The 21,644-nt window shown below is 43.6% G+C and overlaps 1 protein-coding gene across 1 annotated transcript in view; it reads left to right on the plus strand.

Moving 5' to 3' along the window:
• Nucleotides 1-16,840, plus strand: part of LOC306960564 (protein NLRC3-like) — a gene marked incomplete at both ends in the record, with an annotated part of 35,205 nt that extends 18,365 nt beyond the window's left edge. Inside the window, one exon of the mRNA XM_079552997.1 lies at nt 16,311-16,840. Coding sequence (XP_079409123.1) covers nt 16,311-16,840 — 530 coding nt within the window. The remainder of the gene's footprint in view (nt 1-16,310) is intronic.
• Nucleotides 16,841-21,644: the final 4,804 nt, after the last annotated feature.

Raw genomic sequence — 21,644 nt, forward strand, 5'->3', positions numbered from 1 at the left:
GTCGGGCCCTCATACCACCCTCATGGAGTCGGTTTCTGACCGTTTGAGTACTGGCCTTTCTCCTGGTATCTCCTCCATGCTCTGGACACTGCGCTGGGAGACACAGCAAACCTTCTTGCCACAGCACGAATGGACGTGCCATTTTGGATGAGCATCACTTCCTGAGCAGCTTCTGTGGGTTGGAGTTACATTGTGTTTTTTGAGTGTGCCCTAAGTTTTTGTGAGCAGTGTATAACTATATTGTTCTGTATGTTAATTTGCAGAAACCACACACTCACCAAATCGTACAATAAATCTGTCATTTAAAAGGGAAGTCGCATCTATTCTCTGGCAGGGATACTTAGCCAGTGAGGGCGCCACCAGCTTTTAACGTACACGTCCGCTACAAGTGGTCCTTCGAGCCGAATAGCCCCTCCCACTGTGTTATGGCGACCTTCCAGGGTTTAACAGAGTTAAACCGCTAGCAACCTAGCTCAGGCTGACCTGACCATGCCTGACCCAACCCTGCAGAGGACAAGTGATGAGGAGCGATGGTGCCACCTTGAAGCGTGCTACGGCAACTTAACCAAGCAGTTAGAGGAGTTGCAGTTTGTGATGGAAAGTGCCAAACGCCTGCCTATCCACAAAGTGTTCCTCACTATCCTCCACATTACCAACACTATCTTCCGCAATAAGCTAGTATGCCACAGCTACAACTGCGCAGCCCTGCTCTCAGCCATCGGTCAACACCGATGGCTGAGAATACTAATAGAAGTGGTCAAGAACCCCCACATCAGCCAGTATTACCAGATGTTTTTCCGCTTGCACAGCCCGACTCAATCCTTCAAGCAGGAGAGCCAAGTGCACAAGACCTATCCAGGCATACTCAACCAGTGAATCAGGCTGCAGCACAAGCATCTTTGGATGATGAGTGGTCCTCCCAGCCCAGATCTTTGCCTCCTACTCCTCCTAGGCAGGATTTAAACCAACCAATACAGTCTGCGCCACAGCCCACTATGCAACAGGCTCCGCTTGCACAACCTGTTAGACATCCACCTCCTGTACAACCCAGTATTCCTCTTCCTCTGCCAAAACAATACCAGTCATACCCACAGTACCCTACTTTTCCAACTTATCCACCTGGTGCATACTATCCGTATTATCCACCTCTCCCACCAGGTGGGCACATGCCCACGATGCCACCAGCAGCACCCTATGGACAATTTGCTCCACCACCGGGACCAACAGCTCCTGGCATCTTGGAAATGGCTATTGCCTCTTCCTACGGCATTCCAAAACCCAAACTTACCCCGTTTAGCAATGGAAAGGTGAGTGACTTCATAATGCTTAAAAAAGGACTGAACAGTGTACTGGGTCCACACAAACACTAAACAGAGGACTACAAGTATCAAGTGCTACTAGATCTCCACAAGCTGCCGAATGCCTATCAGGTGGCAAAAAGGTATGTTAACAACCCAACGCCATACACAAGCTCAATGCAAGCCCTCGAACAGCGCTATGGACAGCCCTGCCAGCTTGTCCAGGGAGAGCTGAAGGCTATTCTGAACTCTCCCCCTATCAAGCATGGTGATGCACAGGCCTTTGAGGACTTCTCATCCGCTATCAGCACTTTAATGGGCCTGCTAAGCACTATAGATGGTTCTGCTCAGGCTGAGCTGAGATGTGGTTCGCACGTGGACACTCTGCTAGGCAAACTACCTGCCACTTATAGAGACCTCTTCGCTGAACATTGCTTATCCCATGGGATCATTCGCAGTGGCAGTGATCGAACATACACACTCCCTGATTTTGCCGAATGGCTGGAACGCAAGGCTCAAGCCATACAGGTAGCAAGACGTGCTACTGAAGCCTCCAAACTGGAAGTCACTCAGTTTGAGCGCAAGAACAAGACGGCAAAGTCCCAGCAGCCCAAATCGACCACTGTCTATGCGACTAACCAGCCTGAGACTTCAGAGACGCCACAGAGTTTTTCCAACTCTCCAACCAGTTCTAACCCAAGTCAGACATCCAAGAAGCGAGAGCGTTTTAAGCCGTACTGCCCTTACTGCTCCAACCAAGAACATTACCTCAGTGCCTGTACCGAGTTTTTAAACTAACTCCAGCTGAGAAAGGTGCTTGGATAAAGGACAAGGGTAAATGCTGGCGATGCGGGCGTGGACACAAACAGGAGAGCTGCACCTTGAAAAAGCCATGTTCCATTTGCAATGAACAACACCTTCTAGTCCTGCATGAAGTGGCCACCAAAGCCAGTCAGAGCCTCTTTACCACTACTGCTGCTTCCAGCATGGTTTATGTAGGCCAGGCCAGTCACTCTAGTCGGGTCATGCTGAAAGTTGTTCCTGCTCAGCTTCACAGTGGAAGCAAGACGCTGAATACTCACGTCGTACTGGAGGACAGCTCTGAAAGAACCATCATCCTTCCTGATGCTGTTAGGTATCTTGGTCTACATACTGAGGATGAAATTCTGCCACTTCGTACCATCAGACAGGACGTAGTGAAGCTTAATGGAGCCTCTGTCTCATTTGAGGTGTGCAACCATGACGACAGTCGTGTTAAATACCTCATCAATCACGCCTTCACCGCAAAGGAACTGAGTCTCGCAGAGCAGTCTTGCCTGGAAGAGATGCTCAAGAAGAGGTTTGATTATCTCCGTAGGGTGCCAGTGCGCGGGTTCAGTAGAGTTCAGCCTATGCTCCTTATTGGTTCGGATAACCCATATTAAATAACCCCTGTGCGTCCAGTGCAGATGGGACCTCCGGGAAGGCCGGTTGCTGTGTGCACCTTGCTGGGATGGACCATACAGTGACCGACCGACTTTTTACAAGCCCCCTCCAAGGAACCTTCGTGCTTTCATACAGCGTTCCCGTAACCTACTCAGGATATATCTCGGCATGTTGAAATGTTGTGGCAAGTCGACACCCCGGCCTTTCGATCTGAGAAGGAGGCAACACGCTCTAAACAAGACCAGCTAGCTGTCAACACACTGGATCAGCGAACAGTCCGTGTCACAGGGGATGGTATGGCCCGCTACGCTACGCCTTTACTCCGCAAGCCAGCAGCACTCAAACTACAGGCTCCTCAAACCGCGGTGATGTCCTTGCTATGCGCTACTGAGAGACGCCTAACCGGTAATCCAGATCTGGCTAAAGTCTACAATGAGGAGATCCATAAACTGGAGAAAGCTGGGTACGCCGTTAAGATCAGCAGCGACGAAGCAAACCAGTCTGAGGAGTCCTGGTACATTCCTCATCACATTGTTCACCACAACGGGAAGTCCAGAGTGGTATTCAATTGTTAATTTAAGTACCAGGAGACTACCCTCAATGATATCCTACTTCCTGGACCCAACCTCGGTTCACCATTACTTGGTGTCCTTCTCCGGTTTAGGGAGTACCCAGTTGCTGTAAGTGGAGACATCCGTGGAATGTTCCACCAGATACGATTACTCCCTGAAGACCAACCACTTCTTTGCATCCTTTGACGAGACATGGAGAAAGAGTGCAACCCGGATATCTACGAATGGCATGTTCTGCCCTTCGGTACTGCCTGCAGCCCTTGCTGTGCTATACAGTATATGGACTGCAAATGCATGTTAAGACCACCAGTACGGGTAACTGTTAATCTGTTAACAACGCCTTTTACGTAGATAACTGCCTCCAGTCTCTCCGTTCTCCAACAGACGAAAGACAGCTTATAGACAAGATGAGAGTTCTGCTCACTGCTGGTGGATTCGACATGAGACAGTGGGCAAGCAACAGACCAAAGGTCATCGCTCACCTCCCTTCAGAGGCAAGGTCATAGAGTTGCGAATTGTGGCTAACTGCAGAGAGAGCTAATCCCCAGGAATCAACGCTAGGTCTACAATGGGACTGCCTATCAGACATGCTTGGTTACAAATGCCGCCCGATGGTAGCCACTGAGCCCACTATGCGAAACGTGTACAGAGTACTGGCATGCCAATATGACCCACTGGGGTATATACAACCAGAGCCAAGGATTCATCCAAGCTCTCTGGAAACATGAGCAACAGTGGGATGAGCCTATTACAGGAGAACTCCTATCAATATGGCAGACATGGGAGAGCGAACTTTCCCACCTGCAGCACATCAACATGCCTCGCTGCTACATGCCAGTTGACATGAGTGCTGATACTTCCGGTGTAGATCTACATGTTTTCTGTGACGCCTCGGAGAAGGCATATGGATCCGTCGCTTACCTGCGTGTAGAAGATGCCCAGGGACACCCACATGTGTAATTTGTCTTGGCAGGATCTGCTGCATTGACGGGAGCTCAGCTTGCTAAACTAATACGCTCTGAGCTCAACTTAACCCTGAGGTACATAGTCATGTGGTCAGACTCCACCACCATGCTCAGTTGGATTCAGTCGGACTCATCTCAGTATAAGGTGTTCGTCGGAACTCGTCTAGCTGAGATACAGGAGAACACTGATGCTAGTGAATGGAGATTTGTTCCATCTGACCAGAACCCAGCTGATGACATTACACGGGGCATGTCACTACATCAGCTAACTCAACCAAACCGCTGGAAGAATGGACCTGCCTTCTTGTATGACCATCCCAGCCATTGGCCAGCCAATTTGGCAGTGAGAGTGGAAACACACAGAAGAGCACAGGAAATCCACCTTCTGCGGTCAGCTTACAGTCTTTTTTTTTTTTGTGATCAATTTTTTTTATTGAAGTGTAACATTACATTGGCATTTTGCACCTTTTTGCATGTGTTACACTTTCATTTTATAGCCCTTTCTTTTTTACCCACATCCCATTTCCCTTATGATGGGCAGAGAGGCTCAAAACTGCGTAAAAAGCAGTTCCCCAAAAATGAGAAAAAAAAAAGAGACAAATAAATAAAAAATGAAAAATAAAAATAAAACTGAAAATAAAACAAAAAAAATAAAACAAAACAAAAAAATAAAAAAATAAGACCCTGTCCAGGTTGACATATATAAGTGAAGCAAAATGTACAGTTGAGCAATACAAGGTGCTAATTTCCTCCGTCAAAGACATCCACAGAAATAGCAGTATACATATGGCTATGTACAATACATTGAACAATTCATATAGTACATATCATTATGTAATAAACTTTCTTTCAACAAATAGTACATCAACACATGTTCATTGTGGCACTGTAGTTTATAACCTGAAATCTAATCCAGTTTGGATGTATTTAATAAATTGGACCAGCATGAGATATTTTCAGTTTTTGCTCCATGCATTCGAGCGGCAGAGAGCTCCAACTGAATGATATCTCTGTAGGACAGGAGCCATTCCCTCACAGTCAGAGGCTGCACTGTCTTCCATCGGCAAACCACCATCTTTTGAGCAGCGGTAAGGCCGGCTAATAAGATTCTACGATTATTAATAGTCAGATTTAGGTTGGAAGTATCACCTAACAAAAGAAGCCTCGGAGTGTAGGGTATGGCTCTGTCCATGATGTTTGAGAGCATCTTTGCAACGTTTTCCCAAAAATGTAAAACCCCAGGGCATTGCCACACCATATGAAGAAAAGTGCCAATGGTATTGTCTGGACAGAAATCACAATATTGATTATCTTTTAATTTCATTAGATGCAGTCTCCTAGGATAGAAATAGGCTCGGTGAATAATTTTGTAATGGATCATTTGGTGGTTGGGATTTCTTGAAGAGAGAGAGATGTTTGACCAGATGTGATTCCAATCCCACTCCACGTGGTCCCTCAATTCCGTTTTCCAAAGTTGTTCAATGGGCAGTATTTTTTGTGAAGAACAAACTAATAATGTGTACATGTCCGAGACAATGCCAGTGGCTTTTGCTTTGCTCAGAATGGTGTGGAGAGGATGATTTTTTAGCGTGCATCCCCAAGGGACCCCATAAGAACGCATAGCAGTTCGCAACTGTAAATAAAAAAAGAAAGAGGAGCCTGGTAAATTGAAACATTTTTGTATGTCATAAAACTCCCTTAAACCATGCTGTCCTATAATATCTCTTAGATTATGAACTCCTTTGCGTTCCCATGTGGGAAAAGAGATAGGTTTCTTATCAATAAGGAGAGAATAGTTATGAAATATTGGTGTTTGAAGAAAAAAATCTTTGTCTTTGCCCAGATGTTTGTTGACTTGATTCCAAACAGATACAAGATGTGCAATAATGGGCCCATATTGGCTTTTAACTATTTTTAAAGGTAATTTAGAATACAAGAGATTGGGCATACCATATGGCTTTATTAATTCTTCTTCAATAGGCATCCACGCTGCTGACTTGTTGGTTTTGGACCATGAAAAGAGTGATCTTAATACAAAGCACCAAGAGTACCACTCAAAATTTGGAAGACCTACACCACCTGATGATTTCAATCTGTATAAGGTTGAAATTTTAATCCTTGGTTTTTTCTGGTTCCATAAATATTTGTTTATAAGCGAGTGTAGTTTTTTATAGTAGCCTTGAGGTGGTGCTAAGGGTATCATGGAACTGATAAAATTAACACGAGGCAATAAATTCATTTTAATAATCGATAGACGAGCCTGGAATGACATTGGGAGAGGACTCCACCTTTTAAGATCACTCTCTATGGCCAGCAGCATCTTTTTGTAGTTGTTATCAATCAGCCTATTGAGGGAAGGATTAATAAGAACTCCCAAATATTTCATGTTTGAGACCGTTGGGATGTTACATAAGGATCCAGTCAAACTTGCTAGACCCAGGGGCATAAAAGCAGATTTACCCCAGTTAACTTTGTATCCAGAGATGTTCCCGAAAGACTCGAAGGTTTTAAGAATATAAGGTATTGATTCAGAAGGGTTACTTGTATAAATTAAGATATCATCTGCGTACAAAGAGATGCAATGAAATGTATTATGAACCTTAATTGGAGCAATTTCCTTTGATTGTCTGAGTAATTGTGCTATTGGCTCCAAAGATAGACAGAACAACAGAGGAGATAAGGGGCAGCCCTGTCGCGATGAGCGAGATACAGTAAACCTGGGCGAGCACACATTACCCGTCAACACAATTGCAGATGGATTAGCATACAGAGTTTTAACCATGTTTATAAAATCCACTGGAAAACCCATATGCTGAAGCACAGCCCACAGATAGCTCCATTCCAGCCGGTCAAACGCCTTCTCAGCGTTTAATGATAGAATAGAGTTTTTGTTTTCAGATGTTGAGGAAGTATTTATGATATGCAGTAATCGTCTAATATTATCAGAAGCTAATCTCGATTTAATAAATCCTGTTTGGTCGCTGTGGATCAATTCAGTCATATGATCTCCTAATCTAGTAGCTAAAATTTTTGCAAAGGCTTTAACGTCTGTATTGAGAAGGCTAAGTGGACGGTAGGAGGAGCAATCGGTGGGCGGTTTATTTGCTTTCAGTAGCAATGAAATGATGGCCACATTGCTACCATCACTGAAAGACCCTTTTGTTATTGAATAATTGATCATTTCTAATAATAGCGGGCCAAGTTGAGGCCAGAAGGTAACATAAAGCTCTGGTGGTATCCCATCAAGCCCTGGAGCCCTGTCTTTGTTCATTGAATTCACAACTTTGCTTAATTCATCTAACGCTATTGGTTTTACCAAGGAGCCAGCAGCTTCTGGAGTTAGCTTACACAGGTTAAGAGGACTTAAAAATTCACTGCATGCCTTTTCGTTGTGAACAACTTCAGAGGTATATAGTTTACTGTAGAAATCTTTCAGTGTACTATTAATTCCTACTGGGTCTGAGGTCACAGTGCCCTCTTCATTTGTGATAGCAGCAATGTTGGCCAGTTGTTCACTGCTTCTAATTTTTAGAGCTAAAAGTCGACTGGGTCTGGCACTATTTAAATAATGTTTCTGTCGTACCCGCTGTATTTGGAATTCAGCCTTTTGCCTTAACAGATCACTTAGTTGTTCAAGTTTTTCCTGACGCTTTTTTGTATTTTCTTGTGTAATTTTAGTTACCATTTCTTCTTCTATAACCGCAATTTCTTTTTCCATCATCTCAATTCTAAGTTTCTTCATTTTATTTAATTGGGAGGCAAAGCTTATAGTAGTGTTCCGGATGCAACCTTTAACTGCTTCCCAGAGTATTCTAGGATCATTCACTGATTTTTGGTTCACATTCATGAAAAACTTCAATTCCTCAGACAGTGTCTTTAAGAAATCGTGATTATTTAATAGTGAGCTGTTAAATCGCCATCGAGGGGCTCGTGGTTTACTCAAGTTTATTAAAAATGAGCTGAACACCGCTCTATGATCTGTTAACGCAAAAGGAGTCATCTCACTGCAGCAAACTGTTTGGAATAAAGGTTTTGAAATGAAAATATAATCAATTCTTGAGAATGTCTTGTGGCGTGCAGAGTAAAAGGAAAATTCTCTGGCTTGGGGATTCATAAGTCGCCATGCATCGCACAGACCATATTCATCAACTAACTTATGTAATTCACAAGAAGCCATTTTCTGGTCACCGCTTTCATTTTGCCCCGTTCTGTCAATGGAATGGAGCCACACAGCATTGAAGTCACCCCCAATCAAAAGATGGTGATCAGGAAGGTCTAACAAAATAGAGTTCAACATGTTGTAGAACTGTTTATCAAAAGAATTTGGGGCATATACACAAACTAATGCGATTTTAGTTCCATTATATAAAATTTTGCAATAAGTAATGCGGCCGTCTTTACTGCCCCCAGTGCCCAAGTTTGTATAGGATACATTCCTTCTAATTGCAATCAAAACACCTCTGTTCTTTTTAGTGTGGCAGGAGGCAGCAACTACGTTATAGTGTTTGTTTTGGAATCTAAATACATCCTTTTCTAAAAAATGTGTTTCTTGTATAAATGCAAATTGTGTATTTTTCTTGTGCAGGAAATCTAAAACGCTTGCACGTTTTTGAGGGGAATTCAAGCCACGGGCATTCAGAGAGAGTACATTTATTTTATCCATTTATTGATATAAGTCTTTGTATGATATTGTATAAGCAATAAAAAAAAGGACCTGGACAGGGTCCCCCCCCCAAAAAAAAAAGGAAAAATAAAAAAAATAAAAAAATAAAATAAAAAATAAAAATACAGAACAAACAAACAAACAAACACATAGCAAGAATGACAAAAATGCTTGAAAGAGACCTCTGTTGTCCCATCAAACCCACCCCAAAGTTTGTACCAGCTGTCATGGACAAAGCCTAGTCCCCACCCCTCCCTCCTCATTTACAAGTAGTGCTTTGTGAATTTAAAGTACTGAAATCCATTGTGATAGAAAAAGGAGAAAAAAATATATATATAGTAGGCTATATATATACACACATATATACCCATATACATATTAATACAGTAAAAAATACATAAAGAGAGGGAAAAAACAGCCATTCGGGCAGCCCTGGTTTTAAAATAAGCAAATTGTAAAGACACGAGCTGCTTTTCATAGTCTTTAAACCGTTCATAATGCTACACAGCCGCGACAGGCAAAACAAAAACAGAGCAACTCAAGGCTAGCACTAGGCTACTACTAGGTTGAAAAAAAAAGAGAGAAGAAAAGAAAAGCGAACAGCGCTTAGTTTATGAGAGTACATAACATTCCGTCTTGCTGTTGCTTACCCTTGCAGATGCGCGCACTGAGCGCAGGTCGTTTAGTCGTTTCCAAGAGAGTCCACAAACTTCTCCGCGTCCCTTGGTTCCTCGAAGGTGTAGCTGTTGTTTCCCCGTTGGAGCTTGATAGTGGCAGGGTACAGGAGAAAGGCGTCAAATCCCTTGACGCGCGCCTCGTGCATTGGTTTATAGCAAGCTCTCCGACGTTTGGATGTGTGCTCGCTGTAGTCTGCAGCAAACTTCAGGACCATTCCCGCAACCTCTGGAGGACTCTTCCGAGCTTCTTTCAGTAAGACGTCTCTTTCGGTGAATCGTAGGCAGTTGATGATTAGGGGCCGCGGCCGCAGTCCCTTCCCCGCCGCCGCTGGAGGTTTACCAAGCCGGTGCGCCCGCATGAGCTCCGGTGGCGCGGACGCTAGGCCAGGGAACCATTTTGGGAGCATCTCCTTCAGGTAAGCCAAGGTGTTCGTGGTTTCCACACCCTCCTTCAAGTTGAGAATCAGCAAATTGTTCCTGCGTGCACGGTCCTCCATTTCGGTCATTTTAGCAGTGAAAAACTGCAGTTGTTTTGAGTTTTCTTTAGCCGCCTCCTCCGCCTGTACCATGCGCTCATGCAGCCTGGAGGTGTCTGTGCGTAATGTTTTAATTTCTTCGGTATGCCGGGCAATCGTCGATTGCATACTGTCCAGGCGCTTTTCCAGTCTGTTGTGCCGAGCCTCGGACTTTTCCTCAGACTCTCTGAAGTATTTTGCCATTGTCTCCTCTATTACTTTGGCCAGTGCCGTATTCTCCAGGCCTAGCGCTTTGCTCGCTTCTGTCGCCATCGCATGTATTGTAGCTGTTCTTTTCCGTGTCGTGCGTGAGAACATGTGCCAATTGAAATGCACTCCTGATTTCTCTTGTTATTCACACTTTAGAAACAACTTTGAAAATGTTTGAAGAGGGAGGCCAGCGTGGCTGTCTACGCTGTCGCCATGACACCGGAAATGTCTTGGCTTACAGTGGCTTACAGTCTATGACACTTGTCCTGATCCCTCAAAGTACAATACATGGTCTGACCTACTAGACGCTACCTATCAATCTCAAAATGGGGCGGCAGTAGCTGCCATGTCTGCTTCAGCGCGCCTGAATGTTTCTCTGAGGAACTCAGTGCCCTGCAGCATGACCGCCCTATCCGATCTACCAGTCGCATCAAATACAAAATCTGCCTGCTCACCTATCAATGCATCCATGGACACGCCCCGGACTACCTCACGGAACTCCTCACCCCTCCGCCCATAACCAGAACACTCAGGTCCACAGACACCAACCTTCTCTCCGTCCCCAGAACACAGCTCCGGACAATGGGTGACAGAGCGTTCCAGGTGGCTGCTCCTAAACTGTGGAACACCCTACCACCACACCTGAGGGCCCCACAGTCTCTGGAGACTTTCAGAAGAGGACTAAAGACTTTTCTGTTCCCTTATTAACATTTTAACTTCAGCTTTTGTGTGCTTTTATTATTTTATTATTGTCAGTTTTTACTTGTGCTGTAGCACTTTGAGATTCCCATGTAAAGGGCTTTACAAACTAAAGGTATTATTATTATTATTATTATTATTATTATTATTATTATTATTATTATTATTATTACCAGTCGCCTTATTTCACTCTCGCCAGAGTCCGATCACGCCGTTGGCCTTATCAGAGTGGGAGGTCGCCTCCGCAAAGCCGATGATTTACCTGAGGACTCATTTCACCCTATCATCCTTGCACCAGATCACCCCATTACGCAGTTGCTGGTGAAAGACTATGATGACCGTCTACTACACGCTGGTCCGGAGAGAGAGCATTGTGTTTAAGTGTCTCACGTCCCGGTGTGTCCATCTAGATCTGCTGCCAAGCATAGATAGATAGATAGATAGATAGATAGATAGATAGATAGATAGATAGATAGATAGATAGATAGATAGATAGATAGATAGATAGATAGATAGATAGATAGAAAAAGCAAAATGATACATGATTCTGTTAATTTTTTAAATAGAAAAGTGAAAAGTGGGACTTGCATAAGTATTCATACAGCATGAATTAATACTTTGTGGAACCCCCTTTTGCTGCAATAACAGCAGCAAGTCTCTTGGGGTCTGACTGTACAAGATTTGCACATCTAGAAACTGAAATTTTAGCCCATTCCTCTATACAAAACAACTCCAGCTCTGTCAGATTTGAAGGAGAGCGTTTGTGAACAGCAGTTTTCAATTCTTTCCACAGATTTTCAATAGGATTTAGGTCAGGACTTTGACTGGGCCATTCTAACACATTAATATATTTGTCTTTAAACCATTCCATTGTAGATTTAGCTTTGTGTTTAGGGTCATTGTCCTGCTGGAAGTTGAATCTCCGCCCCAGCCTCAGTTCTCTTGCTGACTCCAGCAGGTTTTCCTCCAAAATGTCTCTATATTGGGCTCCATCCATGTTCCCAACTATTCTCACAATCTTCCCAGTCCCCGCTGAGGAAAAGCAGCCCCACAGCATGATGCTCCCCCCACCATATTTGACACTGGGGATGGTGCACTCAGGACGATGAGCATTGTTAGGTTTGCTCCATACATAACGTTTTGCATTTCGGCCAAAAGGTTCCATTTTTCTCTCATCTGACCAAGATAAGAGATAAGATAAGATGGTACTTTATTGATCTCACAGATGGAAAAATTGCATTCGATGAGAGAGCATCCGACAGCAGCACCCATTCAGTGCGCACCACTCTTTTTCCACTCTTTTTTTTCTTTGGTGAAAGCTCCTTCTTCCACATGGAGCTGTGTCCTCCATATGACTTCTAGCAAACTTCAAACGGGTTTTTTTATGGCCTCCTTTCAATAATGGCTTTCTTCTTCCACTCGTCCATGAAGGCCAGATTTGTGAAGAATACGACTTATAATTGTCCCATGTACAGTTTCCCCCAGCTCAGCAGCAGCACTTCGCAGTTCCTCCAGAGTTATCATGGGGCACTTGGTTGCCTTTCTGACCAGTGTTCTCCTTGTTCGCTCTGATATTTTAGGTGGAGGACCACGCCTTGGTAAGTTGGCAGTGGTGCTATACTCTTTCCATTTCCGAACAATGGATTGAACAGTGCTCCGGGAGATGTTCAAATCTTGGGAAATCTTTGTATAACTTAAGGCTGCTTTAAACTTCTCCACAACTTTATCCCTTACCTCTCTGGTGCCCCTTGACCTTCATTATGCTGTTCAGCGACAAACACACTCCGACCACAGCTCTGAGGGCCTGAAAGAACCGCTGTAATTATACTGAGAGTAGATTACACACAGGTGGCCTCTATTTAACCGTTAGGCCATATGAATACTTATGCAAGCCCCACTTTTCACTTTTCTATTTTTTGAAAATTAACAGAATCATGTATCATTTTGCTTTCACTTCACAGTTGTTTGTTACTTGTGTGTGAACGTTCAGTAAAAATAATAAAAATAAAATCTTTATGTTTAGGGTTGTAAACATGACAAAATGTGCAAAAGTTCAAGGTGTATGAATACTAACGAGAGGCACTGTAGATAGATAGATGATACTTTATTGATCTCACAGATGGAGAAACTACATTCGATGAGAGAGCATCCGGCAGCAGCACCCATTCAGTGCGCACCACTCTTTTTTTCAAAAATTACAGAAAAAATTAGAGCAAGTCTTAAAGGAATAGGCCACCGTTTTTACATACTGAGATATGTTCTTACCTCACTTTAGTCGTGTTAATATATCCCCGTCTGGTCTTTGTCCGTGCGCTCTGCCAGGCAAACGGAGCACATACGCAGCCTCTCCCACATACCACATAGCTCCAAAAAAGCTCACGATAGAAGCTACCAAGCTCTTCCACGTGTTCCCTATTTAAATAAAGTTACGTGAAGTGTTTTCATGCGAAGTATATTTACACAGAAATGTAGCATGTCGATTTTATAAGCAAATAAAAAGGGGGACTATATTGTGAGGCGCAATGATACGAGGAGTAAAACGTCCGCGCAGTAACTCCTAAAGACTTCCCCCGCTCACTTCCGTCAATAACCTTTAGGAATTACTGCGCGGACGTTTTACTCCTCGTATCATTACGCCTCACAATATAGTCCCCCTTTTTATTTGCTTATAAAATCTACATGCTACATTTCTGTGTAAATATACTTCGCATGAAAACACTTCAAGTAACTTTATTTAAATAGGGAACACGTGGAAGAGCTTGGTAGCTTCTATCGTGAGCTTTTTTGGAGCTATGTGACATGTGGGAGAGGCTGCGTATGTGCTCCGTTTGCCTGGCAGAGCGCACGGACAAAGACCAGACGGGGATATATTAACACGACTAAAGTGAGGTAAGAACATATCTCAGTATGTAAAAACGGTGGCCTATTCCTTTAAGCACATACACACACATTAAACACATACAGTGGGGAAAAAAAGTATTTGGCCAAAATCCAATACAATGTCTATGTGAAACTGACCCAATACTTTTTTCCCCACTGTAAATGATACACAGTACGTGCGGAAAGCCATAAGCCCAAAAAGATAAATATCTTCCACATCTTCAACAGAGAGGGGGGCCAGACATACGACCTTCCACTTGTTCCAAGAGTCGATCCCATACCCAGCCGGAAATGTCCCCCCTGGACAAGTAGGCTCCCCCAATGCCACATTTCTTTGTGAGAAAATCTTGTCAATTGCGTTGAGAGACCAGTTGATCAATTCCATGGTTAGCCGGTTTAGGAGCACAGCGAGCAGGGAGTCCAGAGAAAAATTAAGATAAGTCAGACAAGACACTAGCAGCAGCAGATAAAAGCGGGGGCAGGAGAAGTCAGAAAACACATCCGCTCTCGACAGAGGACAGGCAAGACAAAAATAATAATACTGACTCCTTTCTCCTTGCCCTCCGTTGCTTCATCGCCCGCAGGGGTTAGCCCTACGAGATACTCAGCGATAGAGGCACCAATTTCCGTGGTGGGGATAAGGAGCTCCAACAAGCTTTTGAAACAGTAGATCCATCTCTCAAGGAATAACTAGCCAAACAGTGTATATCTTTCAGATTTGGCGGAGCCTGGGAAAGGGAAATTAAATCGGCGAAGGCATCACTCCAGACCATCCTTAAAGACCAGGTTGTCCCAGAGGAAGTTTTGATGACCGTGCTCATCGAAGTTGAGGGCATCCTCAATTCTAAGCCTCTAAGCTACGGGTCCTCTGACTTAGCTGACCCTGATCCGATTAGCCCAAACATTCTACTCATGGGGCGGCGGGATACGTGGCTACCCCAGGCACTCTACGGCTCCAGCGATCTGATAGGACGACGCAGATGGCGACACAGTCAGGTGCTTGCTGATCACTTCTGGAGTCAGTTCACCCGCAAGAATCTCCCTAGTCTCCAACCCCGGCAGAAGTGGAGAACCGCAACACCAGACCTGGCAGTGTGCAGTGTCGTTATGGTACTTGACGCTCAGCTCCCTTGGGCTCTGTGGCCCGTTGGGCGCATCACCGCATCATCCCCAGTGACGACGGCAAGGTACGGGCTGCAGAAGTGGATATCAAAGGCAAGCTCTACACCCGTCCTGTCGCCAAGCTGATCGAGCTTCCTAAGATGCCTGACGATGAAGATCACATCGCACCCAAGTCCAGCAGTGACTTTCCTGTTCCTACGTATTCGTTTGACGAATCCGGGGCTGTGGAAAACTCTCTGCTTGACTTTTACGTCATGCATTTGCGTGCAATAATTTTATTCTTTATAGTTCGCTAGTGGACACAAGTAGAGCGACGTCAACATGGCGCTACTAGCATGACATTTATTTGGGTGTACGTGTTCATTAATGACGATGTGAGTACATAATGTCGGTCTATATTTTGGTTACAGGCCGTTTGGTTAATTGATTAATTGTTAATTGTAATGGTATAGTTTCTAAGTTACTGCCTAGCGTATGTTCGGGATTAGAAGTACATTATATCAAACTTACAGTGTTTATTCAGCTGTCAAGTTCATTGATCCAGTATTATTCCAATTGGTAGAAATGTTAATATTTCTTGTGCTTCGGCGCCATTGGCTATGACGTTTACTAGACGTTCCTGAGATAACCCATTTTTACCATTTGTGGTCTTAGAGCGCCATCTTGTGGCTTATAATGGTAGTGCAGTGTAAGTTGCCTGCATTTCTTTCAGTGACTGCATAGCATATTATTTAGTACTTTGCAGTAATTTCGTTTTATAGCCAATCTTATGTTTATGAGTGCTAATATACTATCTTATGCTATACTGTTGAATAATTCAGTACATATTGATGTATATTATTTGAATAGTGTGTATAACAGTATATAATTTGTTTTGCACAACACATTTCTGTACTCAGTAATATATAACTATTTTGTTCTGTATGTTCATTTTCAGAAACCACACACTCACCATATCCTGCAATAAATCTGTCATTTAAAAGGGAAGTCGCATCTATTCTCTGACAGGAACACTTAGCCAGTGAGGGCGCCACCAGCTTTTAACGCACACGTCCGCAACACCTGTTTTATTCTATTGTCGGGGTGAAATGTTACAAACTGTGGCTTAAAAATGTGCACAGTTTGTATATATTTTTTTTTACTTTTAAGTGAAGCAATTAAATCAATCATGTATTTGTTTATATGTATATTTGAATCTTTCAATCCATTTCAAATCAATATAAATGTGGTTCTCCTCTAAAGTGTGAACAGGGACTAACTGCTGCTGTGTTTTCTCTCCGTCAGATTTCACTGAACTCTCTCTGGATCCAAACACAGCTCAGATAAACCTCAAACTGTCTGACAACAACAAGAAGGCCACACGTGTGAGAGAAGATCAGCTGTATCCAGATCACCAGGACAGATTTGAGGACTGGGATCAGCTTCTATGTGACTCTGGTCTGACTGGGCGCTGTTACTGGGAGGTCCAGTGGAGCGGATGGGTTTATATATCAGTGTCTTACAGAGGAATTATGAGAAAAGGATTTGGTGATGACAGTTTGTTTGGACACAATGATCAGTCCTGGAGTTTGTCCTGCTCTGAAGGTGGTTTCTCTGTTTGGCACCAAAACAAACACACACCCCTCCCTCACCCTTCCTCCTCCTCTGGGACAGTAGGGGTGTATGTGGACTGTGCTGCTGGCTCTCTGTCCTTCTACACAGTGTCCTCTGAGGAACTGATCCACCTCCACACCTTCAACACCACCTTCACTCACACCCTGAGCCCTGGGTTTAGGCTCTGGACTGAAGGCTCCTCAGTGTCTCTGTCAGACTGAGGATCAGAGTCTCAATTATACAGATGAGTTTCAGTCACATGACCTTTTCCTGACATTCCTTTCCCAGTTCATTGATTAAAAAAGTAAATCCTTAGAGATGTTGGAAAATCTCCTTCGGATAAATAAATAAAATAACTAAACCGTATGAAGGGAAACTCTCGGTCACGTCTTTGTCTTTTTCTAAATCCTTTTGTTCCAGAATCCTGAGTTCAACATCTCTAATTAAAACCACTCAATAAATGAATGAAAAACATTGATTTAAATATGTGACCAATGCAAAATGGATATATTATTTGCACATGTTCAACTTTTTAAAGCAGATGGAGAAATGTGAAAGTAAATCATAAACTTGTCACTTCTATTAATGTGTCGTTAATTTGTAAGTTACAAATTCCCTCGTAGTGTGGAGGGTCTCGTAGTCCCAGCCTCCGTTATGTCCAACTTCTACAGAGGGACTATAGAGAGCATCCTGACCAGCTCCATCACTGTGTGGTTCTTCTACAGAGGGACTATAGAGAGCATCCTGACCAGCTCCATCACTGTGTGGTTCTTCTACAGAGGGACTATAGAGAGCATCCTGACCAGCTCCATCCCTGTGTGGTTCTTCTACAGAGGGACTATAGAGAGCATCCTGACCAGCTCCATCACACTGCCTCCTGCTGAAGGAGCCTCCAGCGCATCGTGAGAGCAGCAGAGAAGATCTGTGGAGCTCCTCTCCCCTCTATTAAGGAGACGTACTCGACCCGTCTCACCCACAAAGCCGTCAGAATCACCTTTGCACCATCACACAGTCTCTTCAAGGTAACGCCTTCAGGGAGGAGACTGCGGAATCTACGGGTCAGTTCCAGTCGACTGAGGAGCAGTTTCGTCCACAGGGCCATCGGGAAGCTGAACTCCCTGCCCTCCCTCATTCCAAAGCAAAAAGTCTCTGTCAATTTCCATCCTAGAGAAGACAGATCGGCCGATATTGTAAAATCCACAAAATCGGCCTTGTATATCAGTTGATTGGCTTTCCCTGCTGATTGAACCGTCTCCATGGTTACGCATACATTCCATCCACAAAACCTGAAACCCTAAACACCATTGATCCTGGTCATAAAGGCCACTGATGGAAAGTACAGGCATCATGCTGACCACCCATAGGCTACAGCCGCCGGGTCATTTAAGGGTTAAAGATGCACTAGTGTCAGTTTGGTTGGACTAATTATACAAGGACTTTTTCACAACAGCAGAATGGCCAGATCATGACTGTTTTATTTGTTATATTGTTTTTATTTGTTTAGAATTGACCAGAATGCAGGAAAGTGAGTGTGTTGGGTCTGTTGCTGCTGCTCTGCTCTCTGTCTGGAGCTGAAATCACTGAACAAAGACAAGGAAGTCCAGGGAGTGTGAATGTGCCGGAACCTCATCCTTGTCTGTCAGACCTCCACGCTGTGCTCCGAGAGATGAGCGCCAAAGTGGCCGAGAACAGACTGATGATCCAGCAGCTGCAGACGCTCAACCAAGGTGAGAATGAAGCTTTTGCTCCATCTTTGTTCTGTTCTAACTGGACTGCTCTCTCTGTCAGAACAAAACGCTAAACTGGCTAAATATGAAGTCAGGATGGAGGAGCTGCAGACGAGGATGGAGCAGATGCAAACACTTGACCAAGGTGAGATTAAAGACGACACTTCTCTCTGATACGGCAAAGTGTGTTTGAGACAATTTGTTGCTTTGTTCTTGACTGATTTAAGACTCATTGTTTTGCTTCAGCTCAAGCCTCTGAACTAAAGAGCTTAAAGACTCGGACCAACGAGACTGAAAACCAAGTGGAGTCTCTGAGGAGAGACAGAGCAGGTGAGACTTTTACTGATGCTTTGGGACCAGAGGAAGAACATTAAAAACTACAGGAATGTTATTTTCAAAAAAGCATCGAGTTCAATCTGTGATGTCGTTGTTAAACTTCTCATTCCAGTGGGACAAGTGGCTTTCTCTGCCTCTTTGTCGGAATCAGGCGAGCAAACGCTTGGACCATTCAACGCTCACACCACTCTGGTGTTCAAACGTGTGGTCTCCAACATTGGAAAGGCCTACAGCCCAGACACAGGTGAAGGAACTGAAATAATGTTACAGTGAAGTGTTCAGCTGCAGCACTACACTACAGTCAGGCCCATAAATATTGGGACATCGATCATCATAATCCACCACAAAAGATTTGAAACAACTAAGATGTCCTTAAAGTGCAGGAAGTTCAGCTTTAGTTTGAGGCTATTTAAATCAGGTGAACGGTGTAGGAATTACAAGTGTTTTTATGTGAGCCTCCCACTTTTCAAGGGACCAAAAGTAATGGGACAAAGCAACAATTATGAATCAAACCTTTTATTGTTCATGTTTGGTGGCAAATCCTTTTCAGTCAATGACAGCCTGAAGTCCAGAAGGCACAGACGTCACAGACTCTGGGTTTTATCCCTGGTGATGTTCTGCCAGGCCTCGACTGTAAATGTCTTCAGTTCCTGCTTGTTCTTGGGACATTTCCCTTCAGTTATTACTTCAGCAGCTGAAACACTGCTCAGTTGGATTCATGTCAGGTGATTGACTTGGCCATTGAATAACATTCCACTTCTTTGCCTTAAAAAGCTTTGGCTTTGGCTGTAGTTTTGGGTCATTGTCAGGGGCGGACTGGCCATATGTCCATTCTGGAAGAGCACAGAAGGGCCACTGGCTCTAGGGCCACCGGTCTGGCCTCTCACTTTTCTCCTTAACCTCTCACACCCTGCCGTAATCGAGCTTTACCCAAATCTAAAAGCTTCAAAGAAAACCATCCAAAAACGGAACAAAAATGTGCCGTAAAAGCAACAAAAAAGTGACAAAAACACAACAAAATGTGACGAAAACGTGATGACAAAGCAATGAAAAAAAGCGATGAAAAAACAACAAAAACATGAAGAAGAAATAAAATTAAAAACAAGAGACAAAAACAAACCAAACAACAAAAACGCAACGAAAAAGTGACAAAAAAGTGATGAAAACATGACAAAAATGCGGCGACAAAAAGTTACCATCACTTTTCTAGATTTTAGCTACAAATGAGGCGTTGCAGTGTTGCTCTCCAGTCAAGAAGCTTTTAGATTTGGGTAACGCCGAACAGGAGAAAATGCTCTCTGTTAATACGGGAGGTAAGAGGTTAACATGTCTTTGTGGAAGCGTCGCATTTACGCTCATTTGGGCCAGGCTGGTCAGAGTCCAGGGCTGTTTTTCAGTCCCAGTCCGGCCCTGGTCATTGTCCATCTGCACTGTGAAGCATTTGGCTGAATATGAGCTCATCATATTGGCCCAAACACTTCAGAATTCATCCTGCTGCTTTTGTCCACAGTGACGTCAGTAAATACATGCCACACAGCAAATCTGCCGGTGTTAATTTTCCGGTGTAGGTTGTATTTTGCACTATCTAGAGTTAATTTAACACTTAATTTATTAAAAGTGACACTTGTAGTGTGAGTGTTGGTGTTGATTTTCATTGTTAAACGGGTCTTGCACTGCTAGTGTTAAACTTGACCACACCCTTCATTTCCGTGGAGGAGGAGACTCAAGCCTCGTGAAGGCGCAAACTGTTTTCTGCCGTCGCCATTTTTCTTGTCCCTACGGTAAGATTTCTTTGCTCATATTCTATGTTTTTTGGAAAATTTAGACAGAGATACCGACACGAAGTCTTAGTTAGTAATTAACATTTGTACACAGAAACATTATGGATATTTTGAGTTGAGTTTTTATTTTTTTGTCGAAATTTCTGGTCCCGAACAAGAACAGCATTTAATTTAATAGTCTATCACTTTTTTTTTCAGTTACAGTCGTGTTGTCAACTGCTGCAACAAGGCAAAGGAGAACGGTAAGTTTTACCATGCCTGTGTAAATGCTGGAGTTACGAGTGCAAGTTGTACGATTTTTTTTTTTTTACATACATGTCTTTAAGATTTCAATGGACTAGTCACTAAATTTGTCCGGGGCCAAGGTTTAGACGTGTTTTATGATATTTGGCGACCCGTGTTTTTGAGGCTGTTGGCGTATGCGAGGTTAGAAGTTGAAGTGCACTGTTAGCTTCATTCAGGCTTCGATGCTAGGTAGGCCACTAGCCTAGCGTGGGCGCGGCTGTAGCCGCTAGCATGGGCTGGAGACGGTGAGGCACCAGGGTCCTGCCGCTGTTCGGAGCGGAGTTTCTCTTTATCTCCCGGAATATACGATAGAGAACGCACTGAGTGGACGGGTAAGGTAAGTCGTCGTCGCGCAATGTTGTTGTATTCCCCAAACGCAACCGCCTAAAAGTTATCGCTATTGTAAGGCACGCACGGGCGTTTCAGAACCCAACTTTGCTAATCTGCGTGTCTTCGTTTGAAACAAGGTGGAGTATACCGGCCATCGCTCTTTAGCTTGTGATTGTGCAACCAAGAGACATCTCCTGTGACTCAAATACCTGTAATGCTGATTCCTATACTGCCTATCAGATATGACTGGAGTGGAGAATAAAAAAAAAATAGTACTGAATGACTGTGAGTTTAGCTTTGATGTATCAGGTGGACAGACAAATTATAAAACATAAAAATGCTTTTGGTAAGTTCTTGTAGTTTGGTAAATATATTAGTCAGTGTGTCGTTAGGCGCCAAGATAATGTATTTGTTGCTGTGAACTATTTTGTCATTGATACTGTATTTTTACAAATAACTTTTAGATTTTTTTTTTTATCTACCAAATATAAACACACCTTGATTGTATGATGATTTTGTTTTTATTGTAGGCTGTGATATGCTGGTTCCTGTAGAATACCAGACAG

The sequence above is a fragment of the Gobius niger genome, assembly GCF_951799975.1.
Source record: "Gobius niger genome assembly, chromosome: 3".
Lineage (NCBI taxonomy): Eukaryota > Metazoa > Chordata > Actinopteri > Gobiiformes > Gobiidae > Gobius > Gobius niger.